Source organism: Parasteatoda tepidariorum, chromosome 3, assembly GCF_982258835.1.
Source record: "Parasteatoda tepidariorum strain Cologne lab strain chromosome 3, Ptep-v5.0, whole genome shotgun sequence".
In the NCBI taxonomy this organism is placed as follows: domain Eukaryota; kingdom Metazoa; phylum Arthropoda; class Arachnida; order Araneae; family Theridiidae; genus Parasteatoda; species Parasteatoda tepidariorum.
In genome coordinates, this window is record NC_141757.1 from 57,046,146 (window position 1) to 57,063,585 (window position 17,440).

General features: G+C 26.8%; 1 protein-coding gene across 4 annotated transcripts in view; it reads right to left on the bottom strand.

Annotated features, from left to right (window-relative positions):
- Window positions 1–387: 387 nt before the first annotated feature.
- Window positions 388–17,440, bottom strand: part of LOC107454515 (serine/threonine-protein kinase Genghis Khan) — a 66,825-nt gene continuing 49,772 nt past the window's right edge. For all 4 annotated transcript variants that reach the window (XM_043043315.3, XM_043043272.3, XM_071179832.2 and 1 more), the window contains 14 exons: window positions 17,246–17,389; window positions 15,416–15,488; window positions 15,239–15,301; window positions 15,057–15,137; window positions 14,419–14,582; window positions 8,248–8,413; window positions 6,059–6,166; window positions 5,177–5,257; window positions 5,001–5,098; window positions 3,875–4,086; window positions 3,086–3,197; window positions 2,089–2,143; window positions 1,862–1,989; window positions 388–548 (listed from right to left, as the gene is read on the bottom strand). In XM_043043315.3, coding sequence (XP_042899249.1) covers window positions 426–548; window positions 1,862–1,989; window positions 2,089–2,143; window positions 3,086–3,197; window positions 3,875–4,086; window positions 5,001–5,098; window positions 5,177–5,257; window positions 6,059–6,166; window positions 8,248–8,413; window positions 14,419–14,582; window positions 15,057–15,137; window positions 15,239–15,301; window positions 15,416–15,488; window positions 17,246–17,389 — 1,608 coding nt within the window. In that variant the 3' untranslated portion in view covers window positions 388–425. The remainder of the gene's footprint in view (window positions 549–1,861; window positions 1,990–2,088; window positions 2,144–3,085; window positions 3,198–3,874; window positions 4,087–5,000; window positions 5,099–5,176; window positions 5,258–6,058; window positions 6,167–8,247; window positions 8,414–14,418; window positions 14,583–15,056; window positions 15,138–15,238; window positions 15,302–15,415; window positions 15,489–17,245; window positions 17,390–17,440) is intronic.

The following is a 17,440-nucleotide window of genomic DNA, read 5'->3' on the forward strand; positions in this document are numbered from 1 at the left end:
ACACGAAAGTTTGCATCTAAATTGGGAAACAAAGATAACATATATAAAATATTTTTAACATTAAAAAACTGGCAAGATGGAGAACTTATAGAGGGAAAAAGTGTATTCACAAAGTCTTTTTTTTTTCTACCTACATACGAATGCTAATGATTTATTAATGCAAAATCTCACTCATATGAATTATTAATCTGACTCAGAAAAAAAATGATTGTATATATTTTCCAATTTCAATCTTCTCAAAACTGTTAGTTCCGCTGAAAGGAATAGCAGGTACTTGTACAAATCTGAAAATGAGTATTGTATTTGCCATGAAAAAATAGCCCTTTCTCACATACAAAGCATTTTTGTATTGTGTGCTTGTTTTTGATGAATTAAAAAGGCGAGGCATGCTGAGCAACAGTTTTTATGAGTCACAAAAAGAATGTTTAAGATTCATTGCTAGATGATTCTTTATCTTCATCTCTTTTAGTCTGTGGACTGGGAGGAGAGCTAAAAGAACTGTTGTTTGAAGCTATTGAATTTCGAGGACTCGACTGATCAAGCGTACCCTAGAACAGAAATTCATGTGTTTCATTTTTCATGACATAATACTCTTTTAATAGAAAATAAATAATGATGATGTGACTTTAACTTTATCACATACTTTTTCTTCTATTGTAAAATTTTTAGACATAAAATAAATTGTAACATAACAATTGTATCAGCACTGTTTACTTTTAAAATACAGTAAGACAAATGAGTCAAAATCAAGTAACCAGAAATTATAATTATATAAAAAAAAAAAAAAAAAAACACACAGCTTTCAAAACATCTTTTTTTTTAAGAAAAAAAAATAATAATAATTTAATAGGAAAGTGGAAAGTTGGACTGACAAATGACAAAATTCCAAAAAATAAAATAACATTACCTTTTAAAATAAAATAAAAAACCTAAAGATACAGTGGTTTAAAATTACAGAAACTCTATCAAAATAAAAAAAAACTTACATACATTTTTTTTAATTTGTATGTTTGTCAGAAAAAAGTTATAATAATATACCAAACTAATTAAAAAAATAATTGCAATTAAATCATACACCTAAGATGAACATTTTTAAAAAGTAAATAACATATAAGGTTTTCTTGATTAATAATTATTTTTTAACTGTCTACAGTGTGTGTTAATGCACAACATTCACAAAGCTACAGTAATTGCACTGAAAGTAATCAACAAAGTAGTAAACTATTGAAAAAAAACTGCAATTAAATCATATGTTTAAAATGAAAAAAAAATTAACAAAAAGTAACCAAACCAACAGAAGAAGTTTTTTTGACTGATATTTTTTTCATAAATAGATTGCATTCAGTGCGGGTTAATGCACAGCATCTGTGAAGATATACTATACCCCCTAAAAATATTTAACAAGAAATAATGTTATATGGTGATAATAATTCAAAAAGTGCAAAAATTAGCAGGATAAATCACGCTTTACTTTCTTTTTGTGATTTCATGCAAAAAATTGCAATTTCTAATTCATTTTGCTCAAGGCCCTATCTTAATCCTTTCATCTTAGATACCTTTCAATTTAGATATCCTAATTATTTCATACTTTGCCTTCCTATTTCAGATATTTTTTGTATGGATAAATAATAAAGCAAACTTGCATTCCGCTTGTTGCAAATAAAATGTAACCTAAGACAAATCCTTTTGTATTTTTATTTAAAGAAGCCAAATTCTCCTTATGCATTATGCTACAATGATTCATAAATGAGATGCTTCATAGCATGTTTAAAATTTTAAAATAAGTCATATAATTTCAAATTGCTTCAAGTGCTATAATGTTGCATTATAAATTGAATTAAAATATTCTGAAAATACATACTTCTCGTTGACCTGATGAACTATGGCCAGAAGCGGTGTAAAAACTAGAAGAATGATCCTGAGAAGAAACAGAACCATCTGGAGATATAACTGGCATGGACACAACAGGGCGCTGACTTGATAACTTGCCTACATTAAAATAATAAACATAGTTATAGAAACATTTCAAGAATTCAATAAAAAAAGGTGTCCCAGAAGAATGTTAAATGAGTAAAAAATGTAACACACCTGCTAAGAATAAACTTTTCTTGTTTTCATCTTGAGGTAATGAGTTCTGTTTATACTGTAAAATTCAAATTAATATGAAATAATTCATTAAAAGGAATTTATACAATTAATTTAATTGATAAAAAAGTACATGTATCTGTAAAATAACTTTGAATTGTTTTTCCTTTTTCAGAGAATAAATATTAATACTGATAAAATAATAAAAAAGTAATGTAATTTTATCCCAAAACTTTATAGTGATTTATAGTTGTTAACATTTCAAAATAAAAATAATGTAGATTTTTACAGTATATTACTATTATGTAGATTACTTTACTATTATGTAGATTTATTTTTTAATCCCTTATTTAACTACTTTAATTTTTAACTAACAAAATATTTTCTTCACATTTTTTTACTATAACTTTAAAAAGAAAAGCACATAGATATAAATTTACAAATTAAGAATACTAACACATATTGAGCTAGTGAGTCAAAAACCTGGTTTAGTGTGAATAGATATTTTTTTAAAAACTGTAGAAAATCTAATATAACATTGTAGTTTCAAGATGTGTTATTTAAGTATAAATGGATTTTTTAAATAATTTCATTTTATAAGTAGATGAAATACTATCCTATTTAAGCTAATATAACATTGTAGTTTGTGGATGTGTTATTAAAGTACAATTGGATTTTTTTAAAATAATTTCAATTTATTAGTAGATGAAATATTATCCTATTTTTATTTCCTTTTAGTAAACAGCCTATTGGGGATTTGTTAAAGAATTTAGATAGAACTAAAGAAATATGTGAATCTCAAAATTTTCCTGTTACAGAAAGGAAAAAAAAAAATAGAGAGTTTAATGGAGCTTCAAACTGCATAAAAATATCAAGAAACTGTTTGTAAAGCATCTTTTTCCATGTCCATTACTTTAAAAAGCTTGCTTAAATAGAAGTTACAGCACAATAATAGACTGTATCATAAAAAATAAAAAAATATCTGTAAAAAGAGCAATACCTGAGGCAAATCAACAAGTTTTTGAAGTTGAATACCAGCTCCAGGACCCATGTGAGAGATATGATTAAAATTTGTCGGGCCTGAAATCAGCCGGGATCGTCGATCCACATTCCTAAAATGTATTAGGGAAAAAGAATTTATGAATTATCTTGTGTAAAGACATAATACATAAAAATTAAAAGGTAACAGGACATCCAAAAAATATGCATTCCATAGAATATAAAATATTTTATAATGCAACTTGTTTTAAAAATTTTCCATTAAAGAAATTCATATTAGCATTTCAATTTTGTAACATATTTCCACATTATTAAACTAACTTTCTTACGAAATTCTGTTTAACTTTTTCTGAGCAGCAGATGCTAATTTTACTTTTAAAATATAGAAAATATCATGCAAAAGATTTTGAAAGTTAGAACTTATAGAGGGAAAAACCTCTAGATTCGTGTGCTATATTCAACTTCTTAAAAGTCAAATTTTTCTGCCTTAAATATGAAAAAGTAGCATCATGATCATGATTTACACAGTAAAAATAAATAAAAAATTAAAAAAAACATGGATAAGGCAACAAAAAGCTATATAAGCTAATTTAGTTTTAATGTTTAAGTTGTTTCACAAAAAACTTTTTTAATAGATCACACTGTATTTTTAACTGATTTTTATGCATGACATAATTTTTAAGTTCAAATAACATAAAAACAGAAATTGTTTGATTATATTGTTGCTGAATAAAGTTTATTACACAATTCAGGGTAGTGGTAATAAAAGGTTATAATGAATATCATTTACCCTTTTCCAGTTCTTTCAGGCTCGCGAACAGAAAATCGTCTACGTACTCTGTTAAGCATAGCCTTACTTTGTCTACTTTTTATAGGATGAGCAGTTGTTTCAGGTACACAAACTCTATTAGACCGGTGTAATACATTATGTAAATAAATAATGTGTGGCATGTCAGTGGCTAATGAAAAACACAGTAGTCCATTGCGGCACAAAGGTTTAGTCTGCAAAATATTGTAACAAAAATAAACAATTGTGAACATGACAACAGTGCAAATAGTAAGTAATAAAGTATTGTAGTATTTTCTAGGGATACAGTAGTGGCTAATTTAATTTTTTCCCTTTCTGTTTTCAAGGTTTTGCTATAAAATAATACTACTAGAGTACAAGAATATTTTTTAAACGACGAGAATATCTGTAATTTTTGTAACAGAACCGGTTCGTTTATACCAGAATTTTTATAATACTTATGCAATATAGCAATTTGAAAAAAATATCCTGCTCTGTCGGCATTGTACTGAATAAGGTTTGTTCTAAATAATCATGTTCCGGAAAATAAACATAAATCGTAATAGAAGATTTTTCTCAGTCACAATTATTTTGTAAAAATACGAAATATAGACAGTATAAGCAAAAATACATTGAATTAATGTCCAGTAGAATAAAAGCTCAATCCAACAACAGGCCCTAGCAGACACAGGGATCCAACCGAATACTATCACAGAGAAATTTGCAGTATTTTTATAAACAGGGTTAATAAAAATACTGCAAAAGTGTATAACAGGCAGTTCAATTTTAAAGCAAAAGTAACATGCTTTACCAATATCACAGAAGAAGCTATCTTTGCGTATTCTAATGACAACCTTAACAAAACCAATAAAGCATTAACTAATAGTTAATGCTGAATTTAGTTTGAAATCAGGCCTGAGTTTTTCTTCACAAAATATCAGTTTTTCTTTAAATTATTAAATGAAAAAATAATGTTTGATAAGAGAAAGTTCACAAAAATTTCTTTAAATTGTTTTTCAAAATGTTATAAGAAATTTAAATTGAAGCACAAAACAAACAATAAGTTGTTACACAGTTGCAAGTAAAATATACATCAAAAAATCTTTTAAAATTTATGACTGGAACATACCTTCTTCACATTCAAAGTTTGTAGCCATTCACCAGATGAAGCATCAAAAATATCTACATGTGTTTCACTATATACATTTAAATAACCATCTGTGTAACCTAAAAGGATATTGTTTTAGCAAAATTTTAAAGTATGAAATAAAATAAACAATCAGATCACAATGACAATTTACTTACTGACAGCAACTGGAGGTGCAGGAAACATTAATTCTTTTTCTCTGCACTTTCTACCAAACCCATCAACATATATTCCTAATTCTAATATAGGGAGGAAAAAAATAATATGATTAAGAGATGTTGAGTAGACATTTATCAATAACAAACAGGATGAAAATAAAATGAAGTTTTTAAAAAAAGTAAAAATTTTGTAAACAGCAAATTAATTAACAATATTTTTCACCATTGACGGAAAAGTATAAATTTAATACTATGTGTAGTGATTCTACTAATATGTACTACATGCATAATGATTTTACTAATTATTTAACAATATTTTTTTCCGTTGACTGAAAAGTTTCAAATTTAATACTATGTATAATGGTCCTACAGCGTTTGATCCTATGGAATTTAGAACTTTCAACAAGGAGAATGATTTTTCATGAAGAAAGAAACAGATTAATAAACAAAATATCTGGGATCATTGGAATGCTAAAAACAAAGTGCAATTAAATAAAATTCAACTATATAAAAATAAAACTATTAAAAATTGATATGAGACATAGATAAAACTGCAAACAGAAACTTTCTAGATAGACATAACATATAACTATACATAAATTTATAAGTGAACCTCCCCTAGTAAGCCACATTGAAAAATCCAAACTACCAACAAAAACTGAATTCTATTTTTATCAGTCAGGTGATTTCAGGCTGATATTAATTAGTTTTTATTGAATTTCAATAAGTGCATGATAACTTTGGTAGTGTGGTTATTTTCCAACATCCACAGAAAGATGGCAAAAAATTAGAAAATAAAAAAAGAAGAGGGAAATTGTGAATCATGGGAGAATCTCATGTTACAATTATCAAGAAAATGTGTTTAAAATTTGCTTTACTCACGGGAAAATACAAGCAAATATTCATTATTCTGCAGTTCAACAGCGAGATAGGGATCCATCAGGTTATGTAAGAAGAATGTTAGATCTGTAGAGTCTGTATTCACAAGAGCTGAAATTTTAAAAACAAAACTTACAACATTTGTAAAATAATTTTGAGATTCATGCACAAATATATTCAATAAAAAATATTCTTGAAAAATCAAGAAGTTTCTTTTTTACAAAGTTATAAGAGAATGTCAAATGCTTCATATCACAAACAAACTTACATACAATAAACAATTGCCTTATATTAAAACTTTTTTTTTTTCAAAATATTTTAAACATATGGGTCATTCTCACTAAAACAGTCATTTTCATGTCCCCAGCATATTTTATGTTTGTTTTACAGCTTACGAAAAAAAAAAAAAATCAGGGAAAGTGTCCTTCAGAATGCAAGCTAACAAAAGAATAAAAATAAAATTATCAATTTTTATTTTTTATTTATTTTAGGTAATTAAAATATACCAATATGTCATTCCCTCACTTGTACCCACTGCTGATTTTTTTCTTAAAAAAAAATTGTTTCTGAAATAAATTTTTTTTTTACAAATTCGTGTTTTTTATTTCAGAATACTGAAATATAAGAATTCAGAAAATAAATTTTAAATTTAATTTCTGATAAAAATATTAACACAGCACTATTTTAAACTTTGTCCCCAGTGTTTTGCGTCATTCCCTCACAACAATGTTCTTATCACCTGCAATCTTCTTAGAATAAAAATATTTTAATAAAAACTTCAGAAGTTAACAACTAGCACCATAGAACAAAATTGCAGTATGTTTCCATCTTCAACTTAAAGAAGCCTTGCTGTAGAATAAATTTGAATGAATCAAACCAGGTAAAATTTTTTACATTTGTCATTCCCTCATGTCATTTTTTAGAGTAAAATAAAATACAACTTCATCGAGAAAGTGGATAATTATATGTTGCTTTCTTGTATGAATATAATTGTATGTGATTGACTTCAGAAATTAATTAGGCGTAACTGTTATTCTTAAATTTTATTGAATTTGTCATTCCCTCACTAGTGTATAAAGTGAGGGAATGACGCTGAAGTGAGGGAATGATTCAAGATGAGTATATTATTAAATTTTTTTTGTTCAATCGTGCCAGCCAATTTTATTTCCCAAACCTGTAAAAACTATTAAAGATATAAGACTAAATTATAATAAATATTGGACATACTTAGTATGTTATCATTTTCAAACTTTAGGTAGATGTAACTTAGATAAAAACATGCATTAAAATAAAATATCATTCCCTCACTATTAGTGTCATTCCCTCACATTTTAAATAGTGAAAATATTTAATTTACTTATTAATTAATTTGAAAAATAAAGTAAAAGATTAATTAATTAATTTATTTATTTAATTAATTAATTAATTATTATAAATTAATTAATTATAAGTTAATTATTTAAAAAATTAATTAATTTAAATATTAAGTATAATTTATAGGATATATACTTTCTTTATAATGCCATTATATATTTCTATTAATATAACAAGTTTCAGAGCTTTTTATTCACTTTACTTTTCTGGGATTTTATGAACTGAAAAATGACAGTTTTCATGAGAATGACCCATATATAGAATATCTCAGAGACTCAGATATATTTCTATTAAAAATAAAGATAGATTAAACAAAGATAGATTAAACAGCAAATTTCTTCTTTATTAAAACAACCCTTACATGTTTTCTTTTTAAAAAAAAATTTTTTTTAAAGACAGACTAAGAAAGACTGTTAGATAAAATAGAAATTCAAATTTAAAAAAGCAGCAAGTAAACAAAACAACTTTAAAAATTTCTTTTTAAAAGAAAAAAAAGAAGTAGTGGTCTTACTTTATGGAATGTAATTTAACAAAATAATTTCATTATAGAGCAATAGATTTAATACAAATGAAGAAAATAACATTTTTAATAAATGAATCAATTGAAAAACCAAATTAATAAAAATTAAAGTCCCACAGAATGCATACAACTAAATTCTTTTTTAAAACAAAATATTTCACTAAAATTCAAAGTTTAGTCATTATAATTAGATTTTTGAAGTCAGAAAATATTTAAATATGAAGCTAAACTAATTAGTTAATTAAGCATAAATTGATGCACTTCATTAATTAATAATAATTATGAATAGAAATCTTACAGATAGGAGGGCTGTCATCAATTACAGAATATAAATGAAAAGCGGATGGAAGACCAACACATAATCTATTTCCGATGACATCTAAAGTGACCGCTGGAACAGGTAAGCATATCTCTTTCCGTCGATGGTGTCTACCCTTTGTTCGATTCACTTCATACACTAAAACCTTGGGAGGAAAATCAAAATTTCTGCAATTATAATATAAGGCATTACCTACATCTATAATATAAGGCATAGTAAAAAAACATTGTCAGTTAAAGTATGTCCACAAAGAATCAAGAGATAATAAATATTTTTTAGAACTAAGAGCTCAAAGCAACCTTTCCCAAACTTCTATATTAGCATTAATTAATTTGTAATATATTGGTTTTCATTTAGTAAAAAAATCCTTCGGACATAGGCAATTGAAAGAGAAAAAGAAAATCATTCAAGCACCAAGAAATCATTAAATTTGATTTTATAATCAAATCTTGATCCAATAAGGTGGTCTATAACCTATAAAGTGAAAGTAAGAATGAAAACAATTAAAAGATAGAGAGAAAGAAGTTTTCTAGTTGAATCAAAACTAGTTTTTAACATTCAAGTTGCAAGGAACATAATTTTAACTGGCGACTAACAAGTAAAGAAATCTTAGATAAAACATTTTGAGAACAATTTTCATTAATTTCAGTCTTAACTAATTCAGTGTCAATAATCAAATTCAATTTTCTTCTGATCTATCAAAAACAGACATAATGAGCAAGACTTGTAGTAAACTTATGAACTGTGGGAAATATAAAAGAAAATTAAGCAGAATGATGTTCAACAGAATAAAAATTAGGTAAAAAAAAATAGACTGATGATATTTACAGAGAAATAAATAAGATAAATTGCTTGAATTTGTCTATAACCAGAAAATTTTCCAAAGCAATATTGAAATTGGAATTATGATGAGAAATAAAAAATACAGAGATTAAAAATAAAAAAATAAATAAAAAATAAAAAAAAGTATTTTAAGTATTCAGTCTTACCTTTTTCATTTTCCTTCCTAGCTGCATATGTGATTATAAAAAACTGCTCTTCATTATTTTAAGTTAGAAATTTAATTAAAAAAAAGTTTGAAGGAAAATCTGTTTCTAAGCGTACTCAAAGCAAAAAGTACCAGACTGAAGCAAAGTATTCTAATTCCATTACGAGCACAAAATTTTTAAAATAGTCAATCAAACTACTCTACAAGAACTATCTCTACATGCAGCCTTTTAAGCATTCCAAAATGAATTATTCCAAATCATAAGTTTATAGAATAGTCAGAAGCACACTTAAACTTTCTTTTAATCAAGACTGAATTTTGTATGAAATATTAAAAGAGATCATACATAAAATACTGAAGTAAAATGTAAAAAAAATCACAATACAAAATGAACAGAAGAAAGAATAACTGATAGATAGATCAGAGAAAAAGCCAGAACAGAGACTGATAGAAAAAACTCAAATCACAAAAACAATGCCAATTATATGAAAAGCATTATCCAATAAGTACAATAATCAACAAACACATAATCTGAGGTACAAAAATAAGAATATAATAATCACATTAATATTTAGAAAACTAATTATTTAAAATTAAGTAATAAATAGCATATTTTATTCTTTAAAACATGAAAGAGCGCCCTAAGCAATAAAATTGGATATGATCTGAAAACTTTCAGAAATGAAACTTCTCAGTCTAACAATTTCTATTATAGTTTAAAGTAAATAATAATAAATATTATAATTTCCTGTAGCTTACATAAAATTTAAGACTAAATAAGGTTTCAAAAATAATTACTAATGAGGTTGAAGAATTAAAGCTATGAATACAGGGTTCCCACTCTATGATGAGATTGAAATTCAAGGACTTTCCAGGACTTTTCAAGGACCTCAACAAAATTTTCAAGGACCTTAATCTAAGACCAATTTTAAAAATTATTCTCTTTTATTTTACTAGAAGCAACAATGCCTGTTGTGGCAATAATTAATTTCAAATATAATACCTAAATGCTTTGCCTATATAGAGAGAAGAGAGTATATGTATTATGGACTAAAATTTATATTTTTTTAAAAACAACCCTACTGGTTTTACATATTAATTCACAAAATCATTTTCAGCACAATCTATAACTAATGGTAATGAGATGTTAATGGTGAAATCCTTTAATCCTGTGTAGTTCCATGTGAAGGCTGCATGAAAGACAGAGCTAAATCTTAGGTATTCCATATTCCATGACTATTCCATAACCCCCTCCTCTCCTCTATTAAACATCGTTTCTGCAATTATTCATCCATAATTTACACAACCTTCTCTAAATGTTATGCAGCAACAATTCTCTCTGAAAATAAAAATTAGAAGGAACATATCCCATTTTCACCACGTTAAAAGCATTGTTCATTATGTGTAATCCACAACTGCCAATGAATATGACCTGGTGGGAATATTTCTCTTTTAATTCACACTGAAGCTTCTAATAGAATTTCCAATTGACATAGGGTCCATCCATGGATAACTGAAGTATTTTAGAGAGCTTTTAACCATCATCCATGCATTTGTAAAAAGAGGACAAAATATTTTCTGCAGTTCCATGATCCATAAATTGGGAGGTAAGATACTTAGTGCAAACTTTATTATCAATTCCTTACCATAATGTCCATCTGCTTAGATTGTAGAGACTGATTTAACGTCTCATCAAAGAGTACAGTGTAGCAGTCAACATTCTTCAGCTCATTTATAAGAATCCCTTTGAAGTATAGTGCCGATCCAAAGGAGCCCAAATAGGCTCACCTTGAGGCACTACAAAAAAAATTGTCTCGCTATACAGCTATCAGCAAACATTTTGGAGAACAATTTACTAATCCCTTCACAGGAGTTACATGAATAATTACTAGTGATGCACTTCAGATTCCAGAGAATTTCAGCATCAAGCACATTCCTTTTGACTAGATAAGAAGACAATGTTACCTCGGGCACTAAAGTTTCTGTTTCACATGGGGCACACGATGTTGAAGGAGTATTTACACCAGATGAATTAGATGTTGATGTCTTTGGAAAAAGAGAACTCAGGGCATGAGACTGCTTTTTTCTTTTACCTTTCTTTGATGTGTGATTTCAGAGCAGATTCTTCCATTTTTGCGATATCGATCTCCTTCATGCATCGATAAAATCCATTCTTTATAAGCTTAATTATCCATCCATTGGGGATTAAAATAGCACTTCCCAGGCATAACTAGTCTAAACTACATAACACAAATACGAAGCCGTGCCTTTGCGAATACGCTTTACAATAAAGTTTTGAAATGACGCAAACGTAAGGACAAGTGCGGATGGTAAAACGGCAAATTTATTAAAAACTACAAGGTACATATTGTTACAAAATTCGAGAGTATTCCAGTTTTGATAAGAAAAAAGAAGATCTAAGCATATGCGACAGAAGATGAAGTGGAGTCTCGCCCCGAACGCATTGATTGTCTGCTGTGGTCCGCGCGCTTGGCAGACACTAAGACGCTAGGCCCGGTTAGAAACGGTGGCGTTAAAAACCACGTGAGAGAGCTCGGGAACAAAACAGAAAGATCCGCGGGTGTTTTATAAAAAGGGCCGCTGGCAGTATTGGACAAATTCAAGGACCTATCAAGTTTTTCAAGGACCTAAGACGTTTTTCAAGCACTTTCAAGGACCTAAATTTAGCACAAAAAAATTCAAGGACTTTCAAGGACTCTCAAGGACCGTGGGAACCCTGGAATATAAGTTTTCAGAAAAGTAAAAATAAAATATAAGATAAGTAACTTGAGCACTTGTTGCTAATAAACTAAAATCCAAATTTACATAAACTTAGCAGATGAGAAAAGAACACAAAGTGGTAGCATGGTTAACACGCACAGCATTCATTGTTAATGAAAACTTCATTAGCTTTGTAATCATAGTGAAAAGAAGTTGGCATGCTTTGAACACTAGAACTTATTCTCCAAGCAACACGATTCAGACTAAATTCATTTTTAAAATTATTTTCCTCATCCCATGTAGATAAGCTCCTGAATAAACTGATCTCCAGACAGAATAGAAGATTGAACACACTTTTTTAGTCAGATGATGAACATCATTGCCATTTGAGTAATGCAGCCATTTGTGGCATCATATGGATCATGGTGTTTAAATTGACGTTACAGTATTTCAATTATCCTAATTAAAACACTCAGAAAATGTTAAAAACTCTAATAAACTCAAATTTAAAATTATTATTTAGTTATTAAAGACTAATTATTCAATAATTAAAATCATAATTATATTTTTCAAGCTCAACTTGCTTATGAATGTTTAAGATTGGGATACTATTTGTCAATTAATATTAATAAAGATTGAATTAGGATAACACTAATGAAGGATAACACTAATATTTTAAAGGATAACACTAATAAAGATTAAATTAGTTTAGATCAGAAAACATTGCTGAAAAAAAATATTTAAGTTACTTTGGGTAGTACAAGTCTGTATATGAGCACTGCATTTAAATAAGCATAAAACTAAATGCGTATAATTGAAATATATTTGTTTTACAAGCTATTTTACATAAAATATTATAAAAGAAAAATTATAACATAAAAGTTTAATGTCACTCTTTTCGGCATTTAATTTATTTATTTTTTTAGTTCATTATTTTTTTACCTATTTGTGAAATACAATAATTTACTTGCATATCCTTTTCATTATTTTATACAGTACTGCACAAAAGTATCAGTGCACCTAGAAACTTATAAAAAAAATGGCAAAATTCAAAGTGTCTACTTTAAAAATGATCAAAAATGCTTCTGCTTTAGCTCATTTTGAAGCATAAAATCTCTACTTTTATGTACTTTAATTGTTTTTAATTAATATATTTTGCAACTATGTACCATTACACTCTAAACAATCATAGAAAATTGTATTAATTTTTTGTGAAGTTTGACGCGATGTACGGGCACAAAGGGGTTAGATATTGTTAATTTTTATTATACCATTGAAAAATTTGGACTTTCAGCTTTCATTTTAAAAAAAAAATTCCAAAAAACATGTTTTTTGACGAAGTTATTGTCAAATAAAAAAAAAGTTTTTTTTTTCAGAATTTAATGATTTTTCAGCAATTATAATGAATTTCAGTTTAATTATAATATGATATGAATATTTTTTAATTAAAATAAATTAAAATTTAATATTTCTCGATAATATTATTTCATAATTTATTATAACAATTTTAACTTTTTTTTTGGAGAATATAATAATGAAATAAGAATCAACGTTTACAATTTAATATTTTGAAATTTATTTTTTCGTATTTTTCTCAGAAAAAATTTGAAAACAAAAATGTATGTACATTTTTGTACAAAGGAAAAAACACCCTAAAGAATGCATTTATTAATTATATTGTATAAAAATATTTCTTACAATTAAATTAAAAATTATTTGTAAAATAATTCAGCTTGTTTAAATCAATGTTTTATTTAAAAAAAATCAGTTTATTTCTAATCGAAAAATTAATAAAATCATAATACAAAACAAATTTGTTTACACTGATAACAGAAAAAAAAATTCAAACATGAACTGAAAAGTAAATAAAGCATAGAAAAGCACTTTATTTTCATTTATGCTTTTGATTGTAACAAGCATCAAGTGTCTTTAACAAGATAAGAAAAAAAAATGTTTTTCCAACTTTTTATTTTAACTTGTTCACTAATTACATTATTTAACATATTTTATCTTTAACGATCACAAAATTAATTTGGTGATGCTATTTCTTATATTAAACATTTTCAGAACACTTTTACACACATTGATTTATTCTTATAGATATATTTGCGTGAAAACTATGATATCTAAACATTGAAAAATTATATGTTTATTTTTATCTTTAAAGAAAATACAGATTCTCATTAATCTTAAAAATGTAGAATTTTTATGTGAAAATTTAATATTTTTCACTTGGTTCTATTCAAACTAAAACTATTTATATAAATATAAAATTAAACTTTCAAAACGATTATTTTTAAAAAAAACATGCTTATTTTTCAAAAAAAATAAAAAACTATTTGGTTTAAACCATGCTTTTAACAACATTAGTTTAAACCAACAAACCCTGCCTTAAGAACTATAATATATTTAATCAAAAGTAAACAAAATATTTTATATACCTGTTTCTTTATTGCTGTACAAAATAGATAGAGAGAAGTGTTGCCATTGTTTATACACATAGTACAAAAGGTAATGCAACCTTTAGTATCAGGCACTTTGGTCCATTCAACATCTTGTCCATCAAGAGCACCAACAGGTATCAATCGCAAAAATCTTTGCTTCCCTATGTTTACAGATGAAACTCTTGTTTTAAATAACAGTAATAAAATTTAAAAGTCAATAAAATTAAAAGGTTAAATAAAATACAATCAAAACTCTGTAAAAAAAATGCTCCATATAGAATTTAAATTTTTTAAATTCATTATTATATATAAAAAAAATATTAAAAGTGACGATAAAATGACAAAAACTTCAAATATTTTCTATTTTTATTCTTTATCTTTAGATTTTTCTATTCCCACTAAAACTATAGTGTACCAAAATTAAATTAAGGTTAAAAAAATAAACAATTTAAATTTATTTTTGTATTAGCATTACTAAATGTCAACAAATTTAAGGTAACAAAGCTAAATCTACAGTCAAATTATGGAAATGACAATTAATTTGTTTTATCACGCAATTTGATAGCATAAATTCAAAATTATTAGAGTCTATAACATGAAAGTTAATAAATTTCAAAATTATTAAAATAACTCACCTGCTACAGCAAGTAATAATTGTTCCTCAGCAATATACTCAAGCTGGCAAACCTTCTTTCCATCACCAACCCTGGCTATTTCTATATAATTTTAAAGAAATTATAAAATTCTTTTATCTAAAAACCATTATGACACATACAATGTTAATGACATTTAAAAAAATTATTATTAAACACTATACCTTCTCTGTCTAAATCCACACAGTATAAGCCTTCTTCAGTGCCAAGCACAATTCGCTCTGGATCTATAAAAATATTTATGTAGTTTTTTAAAATTTATTTGTAAAGATTTTAACTAAATTGAGAAAACTTAATTAATAATTTAATTTTAAAGGATTCGGCTACTAAAAAACTATTACCTATTACTGCAGCTGATGTAGCGCTTTTAATAAGAGTCAATGTGTTATCAAGAATTTCCTTGGCTTGAAATACCTGAAAAATAAGAGTTCAGACTTTTAGAAAAAACATTAATTATAATCCTCTTAAAGACATAAGGATAGAGTTATGTATACAATTAGCAAAATTTAAAATAACTGGTTGTACCCTCAAATTGAGTTGGATGAACAATTAAAAAGGTTTAATAAATAAAAAGTGCATTATTATGTTATCCTTCTAATTTATAGACAGGGTGAGTCAGTACCGCAATTACAAACATATAGGAGAGATAGGGAAGGACGCATTATAAAAATGAAGAATTGCTTAGTAACCATTGACACTAAATTTTATAGAACAAAGCAATGCTTTTTTATTATGAAAGTATTGTAAATTAGGATAAAAATAATCAGTAATTATATTACAACATCAATTTTTGGGATATTTTGAAAGCAGTGTTCCCAATGGTTGTTCAAACCCTGTGTATAAAAGAAACATCAACGTTTGGAAGCACAGCAGCAGAGGAACAATGAATTTATATGCATTAAATGCATATAAATTAATTCTTTTGAACTACACTTAGCTCTCTCTAATTACTTTCAACAACATTGTCAATTCACACAATAGTTTTCTCCTTCCTTGTCATGGACGTGCGTAAAAATGGGTCAGAATATATGTTTAAATTTAAGAAAGTTATTGTAACCTGCTGTTCAAAATTTTCATATTTTAATGAACAAAATATTTTTATTTATTTTGGACATTTCTCTGCTATGTTATAAACACCCACGATCTGCCACCAGCTAATGCTTGGAGTGTGCTTAAAGAAGAAATTCTCAATTTTTTTAAACCTTTTTTTTACAACATTAATTGCATTTATGATACATGGAGTGGAAAATTATAAAAATTGTTAGCCCAACAGTGAGAAGATTTTAACCCAAAATTTGTCAACCACAGAAAATATTTAATCTAGCACTGTGGGCAGTGTGAACCGGGAACACAATTCAAATTGGCCAATCATTGTCAGGATTCAAACCTTGTCACCTTATAGGAAGGTGAGCGTTTTAGCCCCTTAGCCACAGTGGAAGAGTTAGTTAATCCATAATAGGACAGCACCTTTAGTAGTAAACCATGACATTTTTGGCCATGGACCGCTATGCAACTTTCTATCCTTATGGCATACCTTATCTCTCTTCAAAAATATGTAACTTCTTTACTAAATCACTCTATATATTTCTCATAATATTTCATTATAATGAGCTCTATGTAAAAAATACTAACTCTTACTAAGCAATACATAAATGCACTCAAAATAATTAATACATTCTTATTAAAAAAAATATCTGTTATTGTACCAACTGACTGTTTACTTACAAAATAATTAGTTGATTCAATGACTTGCCTATTCGAACATTTACTTATTTACTTCCCTCATATGTTCCATCCACTTATACATTTGAACTTTGAAGACAAATGTTAGTCATAATAGCGACATAACAATACAATAGTTTATCTCGACAGTTTAACTATGCATTATTTTTTAAAAATATAAACAAAAATAGGTTTTTAAAACCCTAATAAGTAAAATTAAATGACCATAAACAGTCAGATAAAAAAAATGTCTGGTGGATCTACTAAATTAGACTTAGTTATCAAGAAGTTTGGAAAAAATTATTCAGTTATTCAAAGCTATGCTTGTAATAACAAAGGTTTATATACACTTTTTGATTTCGTAAAAATGTCCTCATTAAAAGAAAGACATATTTGGACTTGTAATAAATGAGTTTCACAGTAAATGTTTTAAAATATGATCTACTTACAGTTTTAGAAGACAGTTTGTTTCGACGCAGAATACGATGAAGTTCATTTAACGCATCTACCCACTTTAGTTTTTCACTTTCTTTCTCCACAAGCATCAATGTATGATTTTTCATGCCAGGAGGATTTAGCATTGATGTTGTAACCTAAAAATATTTACAGTTTTTGAAAGAATATAAACGTGTACAATTAAAGAA